Below are 15,069 nucleotides of genomic sequence, written 5' to 3'. Positions count from 1 at the left end.
ATAACAGCTTTGAATATTTTAATCTCACTCCAACAGTCTTTGATATGCCCCCTGCATCATTTTATCCACTTTAAGGAAACATGGTTGATTGACCCCAGGCCTGAACCTTGCGAAGTAAAAACTGATGCGCAAACCTCCAGGTACTCCCCAGCAAGTTCCCTGCGTAGATGTCTGTCCAACCCCACCAGCATGCTCGCTACCAAAGGAGGGCAGCTTCCCAAGGGGAAGTGTGTTTTCTTCCGCTAGGAGGTGAAAGGTGCTTAACAGACCCACAGAGACGCAGGTGGGACTCAGTTTCTCAGTAAGAACTAGTTTTAACTCTTTCAGCTTCCTGCCTTTAGAAATGAGCACTGCAAATTCTCCATGAGTGAAATATTTATTAAAACTTTAATCTTTTATAAAAGGTACCATAGCTTCACAAGTGATTGTAATTAGAATATGTCCAGCCCTTTCTCTGCAATCTCATTAGTATGTGTTTTCTGCAATCTCATTAGTATTTTCACAGCTGTTAGACAAGGTGGCATAGAGGAAAAGTATTTAATCAGAGCACTTTTGCAAATACCTACTCATAGTCGCCATCATTTCACACGACTACATTTTCTCCAGGCATATGTTTCAGAATAACCGAGTACCAGCCTTCAACAAGCATCATCTGCTCAAGTTTCAAACAGCACCCCAATCCTTTTTTTGACAAACAAAACAGGGACGAAAACCAGAGACCTCATAACTGGAACCATTTCATTTTGGATTGCTGCACATGTGGGCAGAATTTCTCTGCTTTCAGTCTCAAGATAACATTGTAAAATACTTTGTATTCCAAAGGCCATTTCCCCTCTGAAGTTACGCAAATGAGCACCCTGGAGAACACTGCACTTGTTGTGCTCCTGACTGAGCTAGGCAGTTGTATTGCTGTCTTAATTCAAAGAGGATATCCCATCTGTGGTTAAGAAGAGCAGAAAGTCTTCCTACATTAAAGATGGAAGGACTATCTTTTGTTTGCAGTTACAGAATCTGTTTTAAACAACTAAAGAATCAATTCTCCTAGGATATTTTCCAGAAAAATAAGGTTGGGCTGTATCCCGGAGCCAAGCTGCACTTGTCAGCCTGGTTCTCTTTGAGTGGGTGACTCTTTAGCTGAAAAATTGCCAGTGATTTTTGCCAATTTCCACTGACAACCTCTGCCCCTTGAGAATGAGCAGGAAGGGAAACATTGCGATGACCTTTTGTCCCCAGTAACACCACCAAAAATTTAAAGATGTCCTGTTTTTCAGGTTCATTCTGGCATCACAGCAAATTGTGACCTCCCAAGGGCAATTCAGCCCGCAAACCAAGCTCCTGCGCCACTCGTGGAACAGCCGTCTAGAGAAACACCTGCTATTTCTTGACGCTCCTCCAGTTCCCTATGATTTCCCAAGAGACCCAAGCCTCGGCTGGGGCGTAGCTCCCACCACCCAGAAACATTCCTCACACGGTGTGCGTAACACATATTTAGAGCCCGGTGGTTTACAGTTCATCAAAGGGGCTGTGAACCCTGAACCTTAGAATCCCGGCGGCAGCAACAAGAACTCCCTGCAGCTTGCGGGGCTGTGACACGCGGGGCCAACCCACGGTCAGCCGGGCCGTTGCCAAGGCCACAGTTTGTGCTAGGACAGCGCACGCACCGCGCGTGCCCTGGCTCTGAAGCCAATCGGCGGCAGGCCAGGCCGTTGCCATGGCCACGTTGTGTGTGCGGGCCACGCGCTCGGCCCGTGCGCAGGGGCCCCGGAGCCAATCGGCGGCGGGCCAGACCGTTGCCATGGTCACGTTGCGTGTGCGGGCGGCGCGCTCGCGGGGCCGCAGCCGGAGCCGGGTCCCCACCCAGGGCCGGCGCGCGCCGCGAGACACTGGCCGCACCCCGCCCCGGTTCCTGTGTGCCCAGCATGAACCGCAAGAAGCTGCAGAAGTTGACGGACAGCTTAGCTAAAAGTTGCAAACACTGTAAGTAAGAATGAAGGGTTAAACAGACGGAGCCCCTGGCAGTGTCACGGTGGGGCCGGGCCGAGCTGAACCTTTCTCCACCCCACCCCCTGAAGAGAAGCCCCAGAGGGAACCCCGGGCTTTAGCTCCTTGGGGCAAGCACCCGATCATCTGGCACTGCGCTCCCACGCATGCACTTACTGGCCCCTCAAATTCTTATTTTTACATTATAGACAAGTGATTTATATGCCCTCAAGACACATGGCTTTAGCCTCTGACCAAAGTGTAAAATAAGTACCAAAACCACCAGCGTCAAGAAAAATAGCACAACCAACCTAGCCATGCTGCCTCGCTCTGCCTTCTAGGTATTTTTAAAGCAAATAACCTAGCAGGGTCCTAGCGCTGGACATTTACTTAGCAGGAGGGGACAAGAGTTATCAATGTCTGAACGTTGCTAGGAAAGGAGAGTTGAAGTGGCCCAGAAAACACTATTCAGAGCAACGAGATTTGTTTGGAAGTCAAAGTGCTGGACAAAGCTGAACACATGATAATGAATCTCTTTCCAAACCCAGTCTTCCACTTTCCAGTTTTTCTTGTGTGTTGAAAGCCAAGGAGATTCACAGGTGACAAGATGAGTGTTCCTTAAAGAGAACTGCTCTAATCACACTTTCTAGCAGGTAGACCTAGAATTTCATGGGAAACTTTAAGGTTGTTCTCAGAGTAAAAAACAGAATGGCCCTTGGGCTTAGAAGCTGTGAATGTGGTTTAGATGCTTTCATTCCTGGGAAAAGGCCAGAACTTCTTAAAACAGATAGTGAACATTTTGGACAAGTAGTCATAAAGAATGCAATAACTGCTGTACGAAACACCAAATCTTGTTTAGCTCCTGTTCAGTAAGTTTGCAGTATATTGCAAAAGATATCCTGTGAACAATTAAAAGATCAGTGTATATTTTAAAAGGTAAGTGAACACTTGAGAAGAAAAACAGTCAACTCTTTTTAATTTCTGTCCTTGCATAAAATTTTTAAAGTGAGGCTTAAAATATTTGATGCTTCCCAGTTAAATTCTATTTAAATAATTGCAAGTCGTCAACATTAAAACAATTTTAAATTGTTTTAAGTGGCAGACCCCTAAGGTCGAATTTCCCTGTAGTTGCCAAATAATAATGCCCCCAGAATGAAATGAATAAATTTTGTAGAATTAGAGAAAAAGGACTCTTAAGTGAATAGCTAGTCTATCCATCATTCCATAGATGTGATCTGCAGGAGACATTTAGACCATTCCAAAAAGATGAAAATCCGTTCTTGAATTTCCCTAATTTCATTAATATTATATTCTAGAATTTTAGAAACATGTCATTAAGAAATATTTTCTTCTGGTTAATCTTCTGATCCTTTGGGTAATAAGTTACACTGATTGTCTTTCATTTACAGTTCAGCCAAGATAGAAAAATCACTTAATCTACATCCCCTCTCCTAACATTTCACACACATCATTCTTCCTGCAGCCTTTTCTTCATCAACCACTAGAGTCCTTTTTTATTATAACCATTCTTTTGTTTTCCTATTATTTAATCAATTTATTCACTAAAACTTTTCATTTATTTTCTGAAGTTTTCAATTTTCTTCTTAAATTGCAGTGTCCTAAACCAGAAATAATAAGCAAGCCTGGGTCTTGAGCAGTGCTCTGTGTGATGGGGTGTTATTCTCACTTCCTATGTGTTAGGTTCTTTTATGTGCAGAGAAGTTTCAGCCTTGTTTTTGTTTTGTCCAACTGTACGTTATCTTGTTTTGAAATGAAATCTTCCCTATCTTCCACCCATACTTCATACTTAGACTCATTGTTATGTTCTTATTGCTAGGAATAACCCTCGCCCCTATTGACCTCAAACGGTTATTGGAGCACAAATAATTAGCTCAGTGTTCATAAGCCCACCCTTTAAGCCATTATGTGTTGGGCAAGTATGAATGTGTGTGTATATATGCTTTAAATAAAACATTCGTTCCTTTAAAGTAGTACTGAATAGTTGCATGTTTCACTTACAGAAACACCATCTACTACAGGAACACATTGGGTTCCTTTTCCTTTTATTTCTTTCTATACATTTTTCCCTAATAGCCACTGCAAAAAATTGCTCCATATCTTCTCACCAACCTCAGCCACCAGCTATGTCTCTCTATCATCCCACTGTTACAACATATATAAATACATATGCATTTCTACAGATGTACATCCTTAAAAGCTTCTTTATTAGAAAATAGGTGATTCTGACTTCCACAACTTTGCTTATGAATTTACACAAGCTAAATTGAAATGAAAACTGTTGCCTGGTGTTGAGGAACCTGGGTCCTGTTTCCAGAGAGGAGTTGCTATATGAGTGAAATTCTAAATCCCATGAAAGCCTATGATCAAAATGCTGAAAGGAACATCACCATTCTTACAAGGACCCTCTCTTATCCTTAACCAGGACTCTCCTGGCCTCATAAAGTTTAGGATCTGATCCCACAACCATTATTCAGGTAACTTGGCTAACAAAATTGCATCTGTCTAATATTCAACTCCTGTTCACAGGTGGTGCTGCTACTTTTATTTTAATGGATAGTGTAGCATTGGCCTTGCTCTATTAGCTGAAGGGTTCATGCATCCCAATTACCTATTTGATGGATTCAGTATTGTCAATAACCCCTAAAGGCAGCATTTGTTAGAATTTAGTGATGAAATCATATTTTGTTATATCTTAATTTTATTCTTTCACAGTTAATAAGCATGAAGTGAGCTGTCTTGTAAATCTTTTTTATAACTTGGTGGGAGATGCAGCAGAACGGCCAGGAACAGTCACTGGACTGGATCGTAATGCATTTCGAAACATCCTGCACATGACATTTGGAATGACAGATGACATGATTATGGACAGAGGTATGAAAACACATGAGATTCTAACAGGCCAAATCCAGTCAGATCTGATAAATATGTTTGGAATCTGGACATATTCTTGGGAGTAAACAATGTTCTGCATTTCACTTGAAAATAAAAATGTAATTTTGCATAAATCATAGTGAGGGAGATAAAGTCAGCTCAAATGTGTGTATTTAACAAGAGGTCAAAGTCTGATTAAAGAACTAGGTTTCCCGTACTTTATGTCAGGAAATCTAAAACAATTACATTTCTACTTAATAGCATAATAGTAACTAGGTTTTTCCCCACTACTAACTAGAATAGTTTTAAAGGGCATTTAAATGTTTTTACGTCATAGAAGGTATTCCAATAAGTATTAGAATAACAACGAATTATGTAGCAGAGTTATTTTTCTTGAGTATCAAAATGTAAAATTATATATTTATGTACATTAAAATCAATATATTTAATGTTGATATATGTAGATATTCTCATTTATTTATTTGTGTATTTAGACATTCAGGATTTTTTTTGTTTCCACAAAATATGAAGAAAAAATGTGAAAGTTTAAATGAAAGAGTTTTCCAGTGTCATGATTCCTTTGTCAAGTGAGAACAGTGGACCATCTGATCCTAAAGTTTTCTTTAGGTTTAAGGAGAAGTAGCAATGTATGTATGTTACTGAGAATGTAAAGGCATTGCGGTGTGACATAGCACCTCTTTCTTATTAGTGTTCCGAGGTTTTGATAAAGATAATGATGGCTGTATAAGCATAACCGAGTGGATTAATGGATTGTCACTGTTTCTTCGAGGAACTTTGGAAGAAAAAATGAAATGTAAGATTTCAGGTTATCTCATTAAAAAAATATTTTGATTGTACTTAAAGTATTTAACCGGTGTTCTCTAGCCAGTGAAGTAGGTTAATTTGTTTATTTGTTTATTTATTTATTTGTCTGAATCACCATTAGCAACTTTTTATAGAGTGAATTCAAGTTAATGATATGGAATAAATTCTTAAAAATTATTGAAAGGGAGAATCAAGAGATTCTGAGATGTAGTTCATACCCAGCAAAACCCCATGCTAATAATTATGCACACACATATTTAAACATTGTGTTTTATGCATTTCACTACTTGAATTGTGACCATTAAACCAGAGAAGCTTAATTCACTTGTTCTGATTATTGATTGATTTAATTCAATTAATTAATCCTGTATTGATTCTGGTTGACTCTTTTAAGAGTCCTATTTTAATCAGTTTCCCTGGAGTTTCAAGATGAATATGTCCAAGCTAATGTGCGTTGGCTTGCTTTTTCATAGCTGAATATAAGGAGATGTTCTCCAAAGAGTGTTCAGTATATTCAACTGCATATATAAAGCATTACTGTGGAAGTCAGATTCCAGTATAACTGTGAGGTTGACAAAAGCATCAATGATACGGAGCTTGGCCCTGAAAACTTTGTCAGATCAAAGGTTACTTCAGCGATTGCATAAAAATTATGATTTGTTCTCTTTTGAAAAGATTGCTTCGACGTGTTTGACTTGAATGGCGATGGATTCATTTCAAAGGAGGAAATGTTTCACATGTTGAAGAACAGCCTTCTCAGACAGCCGTCTGAAGAAGATCCTGATGAAGGAATCAAAGATTTGGTGGAAATAACACTTAAGAAAATGGTAAATATGGATTCTTCAGTGTTTTGTATTGAAATTCACTGGCCAGATAGGAGACAGAAATAAGAGTTAAAATCATGATAGTCATCATATTCCTACTTGCTGAAAGAAAACACTTCAGTGTGCTCTTTATGCCAATATTAAAAGTTCTTGTCAATTTTGCTGTTGAATCTCTTATTTTTTCCACCTTCTTTCTTGTCCTAACGTTTCACAATGAAAAGACAGTAAGTATGTGCAGAGAAGTGTATTCTAGGGTGCAGACTCCTGTGCTGCTTGTCCCCCCAGGACTGTGACCACGATGGGAAACTGTCCTTTGCAGACTATGAACAGGCTGTCAGAGAGGAGACTCTTCTGTTAGAAGCTTTTGGACCATGTCTGCCTGATCCAAAGGTAACAGTAGTACTTTCACTGAACCACAATCCAAACGTACTCTAGGTTCAACAAGCCAGGATCTCTTGTTTGATGAATAGAGTTCAAGTCAGAGAACAGCTGCTCAAGAGAGTAATCCCACTGAAGAAGAACATGCTGGTTCTTTTCATAGTATTATCATAGCCCATTCCTGGTTTTCCATTCGTTAATTCATTTGTCCCATTTGAAACAATTAATGAGGTTTAATAGACATCAGAAACACAGATAAATGCTTCAGTGGCTTCATTCAAGCACTTATATTTTCAAAGGAAAAATCAGAATGAAAATACTCACACAACAGTGTGATAGGTATTATTATAATAATAGTTAGTGGCTTGCATGGCAATTCATCTGCCAGGTACCATCATAAGCGCTATGCCCCAAATCACCTCATTTAATTGCCTAACAACTCTGCAAAGTAGGCAGTATTATTATCCTGTAACAGATTAGGAAACTGAACCTCAGGGAGTTAGGTCCTTGCCCAGGTTCACTCACTAATTGGGGAGAAGCCAGAACCTGAACTCAGTATTGTGACTCCCGAATCAAAGAGATATGTACAGGGTGTTCTGGAAGCAGAAAAGAAGGACATCTAATCCAGTGGTATGAAATGCCTTGGGGAACAAATGGCTGGTGGGACAAGGAATGGTTACCTGGAGAACTGAGGACTAAGGGACACAAGGGTCAGCCAGGTCAAAACTAGAAGGACAGTCTAGGGAAGGAAAGGGGCATGCAAAGACAGAGGGAGGAAGGGAAGGGAGGAAAAGAGAGCACACTACAGATGAATCTGTGTTTGAACAGCACTTGGCATAGGTTGGAATTAGGTGATGGGGCTAGAGATGCACAGAAGGTCCATATCCAGAGTGCTTGGATTTGTCATGAAGGGGATAAGGATTCACTGAAGGATTTTAAACAGGTAGAGCCATGTGATATATAAATATGATAACTCCAGACACTGCTGCCTGCTGCGTACTCAACATGCCCACCTACAGGTCTTAAACTCTTCATTTCCTCTAAAATGTGCCATTCCTCAGTCTTACCTGCATCCATAAATGGGACCTCCATACACCCCATAGTTCATTTAAGAGCCATCTAACTACTCACTAGTAGAACTATTAACTTCTCCTTCACACACATCCTGAATAGATTGGTTGACTACCATCGTAAGTTAAGGTATCAAACTTCACCTGTCACCTGGCTGTGACCCCTGGCTTTCTGCTTCCACTGTTGTCCCCTACTAGCTCTTCTCTAAAACATCCAGGATATTGTAAAGACACAAATTTCATCATGCCGCTCCCTTGCCCAGAGCCTTCTAGTGGCTCTCCTCTTTCTCGAGCCTCATCACCTCCTGTGCCTCATCTCACTCACATGCCTATGGAGCTATGCTAGCCATCTCACTACATCCTCAAACTGCATCATCTAGAATGTTCTTCCCCAGGCCTCACATCCTCTGTCACTTCCTCCCAGAGTCCTCAAACTGCATCATCTAGAATGTTCTTCCCCAGGCCTCACATCCTCTGTCACTTCCTCCCAGAGTCCTCAAACTGCATCATCTAGAATGTTCTTCCCCAGGCCTCACGTCCTCTGTCACTTCCTCCCAGAGTCTTGGCTTGGCCACCCTAACCACCTTGGACCTTCCCTTCTATCCCCTAACCCTGTGTTACTTTATATAGTGATTACCCAAAGTGATATATCTACTCACTTGCTCACTGTTGGTTCCACCACCTGGATGTAAGCTCCCTGAGGGCAGAAACTTTGACTTCTTTTTACCATTATTTCTCCACATTCTGCGAGCACATGACAGGTACCTAATAAATGTTGAAGGAATGAGTCTCAGAAACACCTGATGGAAAGTTCTGGCTCTATCTCCTTCCATTTCCTCTGTAACTATTTCATCCTTTACCTTTACCTGTATCTTGCATCTTTTCCCTCTGGCCAACACCTTCTCATCAGAATTTTAGACAGATTCAAACCTGTCCCATCTTAGAAATAGTGTGAGAAGGGAGGGGGAAGGGGAGGGAGGGAAAGGCAAGGAAGAAGAGAGAACTTCCTTAAGCCCACATCTACTTCTCCTTCCTGTCCAATGTCTGTCCCCTTCACAGCCAAATTTCTTGAAAGAATTGTTTAGATGTATGACCTATGGTACTGGTCCAGCTTCTTCCTGTCCCCCCGAGTCCACTATTGTCCAGGTCGCCACTACCTCCCTGTTAGCAGACCTGGGAACCCTCTCAGGTCCCTTTGTTTTGGGTTGTGTGTCCTCCTCACTGGGCTCTCAGTCCAGCCTCCCCTGCTCCAGGAAGCCTGCGCCCATGGCCCCGCCCGCCTGTGACCGGTCCATCCTCCCAAACCCCAGGGCCCACCATATACAGTCCCCATTGTAGCGCTCACTGCACCGAACATTCTGGCCAGTTTTCTGCTGGTCTCAGCCGCCGCACTGGAGACTCAGGAAAACTGGGTCTGTGCAGTTTTGTTCATCTTTGTGTCCCCAAACCAAGCCCCATGGGAGTGAAACATGCATGGAAATCTGAACCTTTTGATTCCCACACTTCTTAGGTTAGCCCATCTCTCTTTACAAAATAAAGGAGACATGTGGAACATTTTGTTTTGCTCTACCTTGTTTGGAAGTCCATATTTACTTGAATGCTTTTATTTTGCAGAGCCAGATGGAATTTGAAGCCCAAGTATTCAAAGATCCACATGAATTCAATTATGAAATATGAATACCTAAGTGTCTGTGCTGTCTCATGAGAATAAAAGAAAAGAGGTGCCTATATATTGTTTATTTTTTTCTAGTTAACTGAGAATGATGTCATTGAATTGTGTGTTGGTCTGGGTGTGGGAATCACTTCTGCATACCATTTAAGTTTTTGGTATGAGATGCAAGTAAAACAGATGGAAGACAAGAAATTCCTTATTAGATGTTGGTTGGTTTGCCCAGATGAGTTAACATTTCTGAAGTTATTTTATCGCATAGACTCTGTTGAAGCACATAACTGCAGTAAAACATTTGGACAAATAAAATGGATGGAGACTGACTGTATAATCATGAATTACTAATACAAGTACTCTTCCTGTCTGAACAATGCTGGATGTTAAGTTTAAAAATCATTGAAATGACTGAATTCCCTTTCGGAGCAATAAATAATTAAAACGGCATCAAACGGATAATGAGTACTGTCACTTGGCAAATATTTACTAAACACCTTTGTACCAGACATTGGGGAAGACAGAGATGAAAGATACATAGAAGGTATTTTAATCTAATTTATAGTACCAATGCTTGAGGCTTTTCCCTAACGACTTTACTAGAGAGTAAGCTTCTGAGGGGAGAAACCTTATCCTCACCCACATTTTTATATGAAATAGTGGTCAGTACAGAACTCATTAATAAGTCCTCAGTAAATACAGTAGATTGTATAAAAAGAGAAAAGTACCCCAAGGTAATCCACATACTTCAGGCAAGTCTGGAAAAAAGAGGAAGTGCATTCTGCTCTTTACAAAGGCCAATTCCTAGGCACAGCCGGGAGCCGTCTCAGGCCACCACCCTCCCGCCCCACACCCCACCCAAGAGGTCACAGCGCCCTTTGATCTCTTTTGCTCCACATGTCTCTCCGCTGCCTGCATCCTAAGTGACAGCTTTCTCCTCCCTCTGCCGGGGCATCCCCTCGGGCACCCCGAATCAGAGGTTGGTTGCCGTTGTGTTGTGATCACTGCCTTACTTTTCCCCAGACCTTTGCTCTGCATCCCAAGACACCTCTATAAATAACCTTGTTTTATGAACGGGCATTATTTGAACCTAAAAAAAAAAAAATTCAGAATAATTTTGATGAAATTTGAGATGGAATGGGTGCGTTGACTAAAAGACCTCACAGGTTGCATTTATTCAAGAGCCCCCCTCATCTCTATAAATGCAACCCTTCTGCTGTTCCTAGTGATGCTCTGCCCACATTATTTCCTCCTGCTACGATTTCCAGATTTCTCGATTCTCTTTCAAAACGATAGTGAGAGTCAAAAATGATTTTAGCACTGAAAGTCCACTTAACCCTGTTAGGAGGGTCACCTAAATAGACTCGGGGTTCACTCCATCCTCTTGGTCCCTGAAAAGTGTTTGAAGGTTTGCATCGCTCTTGGCTCTGCCCCCCACCTCGACCTCACCTAACCTGCCCGTCCCAGGTTTCCTGCCTCCTCGAGCACAGCTGGCTTCACCGAGCCCTGCTTTGGCTAGGACTAGGGAAAGGGGCTCCAATCCAGGAACAGGAGACGACACCCCTCCTGCCTCTGCAAGCCTCAGCTACTGCTCCACGAACAAAGCTGGTGCAGGCCGCGAGGAGGGGCCCCAGCACCCCGCAAACAACGCCGAGGTTTGTCTGGAAAACAATTGAGTACCTTTTCAGAAAGGAAGAAGGAAAAAAAACAGCTACAGGATTTAAAAACTGCCACTGAAAACTGGTAGCCCCGCATTCTTCACCTGCAAAGATCTTTGGGTACAAGATTGCACTTGTAAGAGCCCAGGCCTGCAATTGCTTGTATCATAAAGTCATCCAAAATATTTACTTCGTTCCCACTTGGTGCAAAGTCAGAAGGGTTAGTGCCCCTCCATCAGGAGGGCCTGGCCTGGCCTGGCCTCCCTGGCACAAAGCAGCAACTCCAGGCTGCAGGGAGACTGTGCCATGGCCGGGTCAGGAGCCTGCTGATGGCCCCACCCCGCGCACACCACGGTAGATCAACTTTAATTAAAGGAGGTTGTTAAAGAGAATTAAAATCAAATCTATTTTGCAACTACCATGCCTGGAAAAGTTTCCTCGGAGTTACTCTTCAGATTCTCCAACCTTTCTGATCCCACGTTTTTATCTAAAGCTCCCTGCTGAGCAGTCATCAGCTGCTAATGGTTCATTCTCACCATAGGTGACAGAGAACTGGCAAGGAATGCATTAGCCATAGACAATACAAAAGATACAAACGCGTAATAACAGGTATAAATTGAACGCACACATGTATCAATTACAATTTAGCCAATTGGAAGGGATTGGCATTGTATCAAAATGTGGCTGGAGTGATGCACACGTGTTTTCTAATGTACTAATCCCCTTCTCTGCTAGAGAGGGAAGCAGACCACGGCTGGAAGTGTTTTCTAGTCCCAGCTACCTTGAGGGTGAGCCACAGAATACGTATCAAGTAAACCAAAGCCCCCATCATCGTGAGTTGTGTATCAAGCAGAGGGAAAGGAAAGGTAGCCCGGCTAACACTGGGCATGCTTCATCACCTGAAATCTCGTTATCAGTGCATCGTTACCGCGAGCGCCAGCTAACTGCTCACAGTGCTGGCCTCAGTAATTTGTGGCTTTGTGTGTGCCCTCATGCCTCCTCCTTAATCCTTCAAGAAAATATTCCTCCCCCTAAGACACACATTCTCTTGTTTATTTTTACCTCCCTCATGCTGTTTAGCTTGACACTGCCCCAAAATGGGGCCCGGGCCAGAAGCAGGGAGAGTTCCCCAGAGTGAGAGGCTTGTCAAGTCAAAGGATATTTGAATGAAGTGGATAAAATATAGGCCATGGCCTCCTTAACCCGAGATGCACCTTCCTATCTCCTGTCCACGTCTCCAAGCTTGTCGTGTGGACTGGGCATTCTGGGCTGCCAGTCACCTGAGTGAAGCACCCAATGTCTCAGAGACAGAAAGTATATTACAGGCTACCAGGGGGTAGGCAGTAGCAGGGAAGGAGGAGATGAGGAGTTAATGCCCAATAGGTACAGAGTTTCTCTATGGGGCGATGGAAAAGTTTTGGTAATGGACAGCGGTGATGTAATTGATGAATTCACATTCAGTGAATTGCATGCATGAAAGTGTTTATACTGGGAAATTTTGTGTTATTTTGTGTTGTATATATGTTACCAGGATATAGTTTTTTTTTTTAAGTTTAAAAGTAAAAAAAAAAAAAAAGAAAGAAAGAAAAAGGAAACATGGAGTACAGAATTAAAGCACACAGAGGAATTTAGAAGTCCTCTCCCGGTGAATGGTGTTGGTACAACTCCAGTCCCTGCTGCAGCTGAAAATGTGGCAGGCCTGCTGAATCCAGCCTGACCTCCTGGCAGGGGCAAGGGGCCCCCAACCTCAGGGCGAGAGATTTATTAAAGCCACCCAGCCACGTCCCTGTCAATGAATTCTTCTCAAATACAGGAGAAAGAGGAAGTGGGAGAAAACAATCCCCATGTTCTCAATTGCACCAGCTAAACATATCGAGCACTTCATGCCTGCCTGTGATGCTGAACACCTTAAGTTCGCTATCTCATTAATTTCTCATAACTATTCTGAGCGACAAACACCTTTATTCTTCTCACCCTGCAGCCTGAGGAAAATTGGCTTTAGGAAAACCAAGAAGCTTCCTCAATATTCCAAACTGGTAAATGGCAAAGCCAGGATGTGGCCCCGAGCTTAGCTGTAAAACAAAAGACTTCGGTCTAAGGCAGTGTCTGTACTTCTCGCTGTGCATATCCCTGAGGCTTGGAGAATTGAGTGCTTCCGGCTTCCTGAGGAATCTTCCCAATGCATCTCCAAGGCAGTGGTCTTAAACGTGGGGGCAGTCACTGTGTAACTTATACGTATTGTGGGTACTTTCAGTGACACCTCTTCGGTGTTCTTTTAATCTGAGTGCACGTTGAACTTCTCTTTCTTTGCTGGAAGTTTCCAATTTGAAATAGCAGCTGGCCTTTTGTGTGTGGCTCTCAATATGAATCTGGACATTAGAGTAGGTCCTGGCCTTACCTACTGTCCAGATGTGGTTAAGAAAATGGCTGTCATCTTCTGGTGGCTCTAAGGTCAGAGAAGAGAGGCAGGGGACATGAAATAAATGACCACAGAAGAGGCTGAGGCCATCTCTACTTTGTGAGCAGAATGGCAGAAGTCCAAAACTCATTTAGGTAAGAGAAAAAGGGCTGGACTCCTTAAATGTAAAAGGACAAGAAATGTTTCTTTTGGCCATCTTGGGAGGTTTCAGAGAAAGAGAATGCCAGTGAGAGGACACCATGTGGTCAAGGGGCAAACACAAGAAATTATGACACGACACTTAACTCTGTGCCAGCAACTGGTCCAAGGACGCAAGACAAAGGCTTGACTTAGCTTCACCTGCAGCCCAGGCTCTTAACCACATTCCAGCCCTGATGTCCTCTCACTGTCACAAGGTATCACATGACATTGAGTAAATCCCATGAACTCTGAGAGTCTGACAGAGGTAACCTGATATCGATGGGTGGGGTCATGTTAATTGTCCAAACTGGGATCATCCTGCGAGTGAGAAGTGCTCTTAATTACATCAGGACAACACAGTCTGGGTGTGGCCCCGGCAAACCAGGTCGTACAGTTACCCTCTGTGCTCCCAGTCATTCAGATGCAAGATTTTATTATTTCTTGTAAAATGGACTCATATCTGCTCCTTCTACTTTGACCACACAGGATTTTTAAATGATCAAATGAGACAATGTCTGTGTTGTTATTTTTAAACTGTCAAGCATGACATAAAGACGTAGATTAGGAGAGGTATGCACTGGACGGTGAAAATGTGTGCCCTGTCTTAGAGTGTGCTTGTGTTCCCCATAGATAGGGGTCATATGTAAAGATTAAAGGTAGAGGGTGCTGGAATAAATAAAGGACACTAGGCGCCTTGACTAGAAATCTCTGGCTTTTGGGTCCTGCTTGGTGACTAAATGTGTGACATTGCCCAGACCACTTAGCTGGTCTAAGGAGGTTGAAAGATATCTCTAAGATATCTTTGATAATTGGATGAATTTAGAGAAATGAATCTCCTGAACCATGATAAAATTCCAAAGGAAATTGTCCTTAGAATGTTCATAAACGTGACACTCTTGGAGAAGATATTAGTGAACTACCACTCTCTCCTGCTAACATGCATATCCCATGTAACAGATTCATTAGTGTGTTGAATTTTTCTCTCCCCAACATGATACTGCCAAAGCTGAAGCCATAGGCACCGTGGTTACCAACTATGAAAAGAACAGCAAGAAACCATGTAATCATGATCCTGGTTACCACATTCAAGGCAATATGTTTGGGGGAAACAGAACCTAAAGTGCTAAACTATCCAATAGAAGTTAATTGGATGCAAGATTTCTATGAAAACTTGAAAGTT

The 15,069-nt window shown here is 42.5% G+C and overlaps 1 protein-coding gene across 1 annotated transcript; it reads left to right on the top strand.

Moving 5' to 3' along the window:
* The first annotated feature begins 1,828 nt into the window (after positions 1-1,828).
* Positions 1,829-9,699, top strand: CLXN (calaxin). The gene is made up of 6 exons (XM_077163191.1): positions 1,829-1,977; positions 4,714-4,872; positions 5,582-5,686; positions 6,373-6,524; positions 6,807-6,911; positions 9,584-9,699. Exons 1-6 carry the CDS (start codon positions 1,920-1,922, stop codon positions 9,644-9,646), a joined length of 642 nt encoding a protein of 213 aa, XP_077019306.1. The 5' UTR covers positions 1,829-1,919; the 3' UTR covers positions 9,647-9,699.
* Positions 9,700-15,069: the final 5,370 nt, after the last annotated feature.

This window comes from Tamandua tetradactyla, chromosome 6 (assembly GCF_023851605.1).
Source record: "Tamandua tetradactyla isolate mTamTet1 chromosome 6, mTamTet1.pri, whole genome shotgun sequence".
Classification (NCBI taxonomy): Eukaryota; Metazoa; Chordata; class Mammalia; order Pilosa; family Myrmecophagidae; genus Tamandua; species Tamandua tetradactyla.
This window is presented reverse-complemented; position numbering and strand designations above follow the sequence as displayed.

What these genes read in the sequence shown, in the direction of transcription:
- CLXN (XM_077163191.1), top strand. Translation starts at nt 1,920, where the DNA reads ATGAACCGCAAGAAGCTGCAGAAGTTGACGGACAGCTTAGCTAAAAGT. An exon ending in TGACATGATTATGGACAGAG is followed by an intron (nt 4,873 to 5,581) that starts GTATGAAAACAC and finishes CTTTCTTATTAG; the next exon opens with TGTTCCGAGGTTTTGATAAA. An exon ending in TTTGGAAGAAAAAATGAAAT is followed by an intron (nt 5,687 to 6,372) that starts GTAAGATTTCAG and finishes TCTTTTGAAAAG; the next exon opens with ATTGCTTCGACGTGTTTGAC.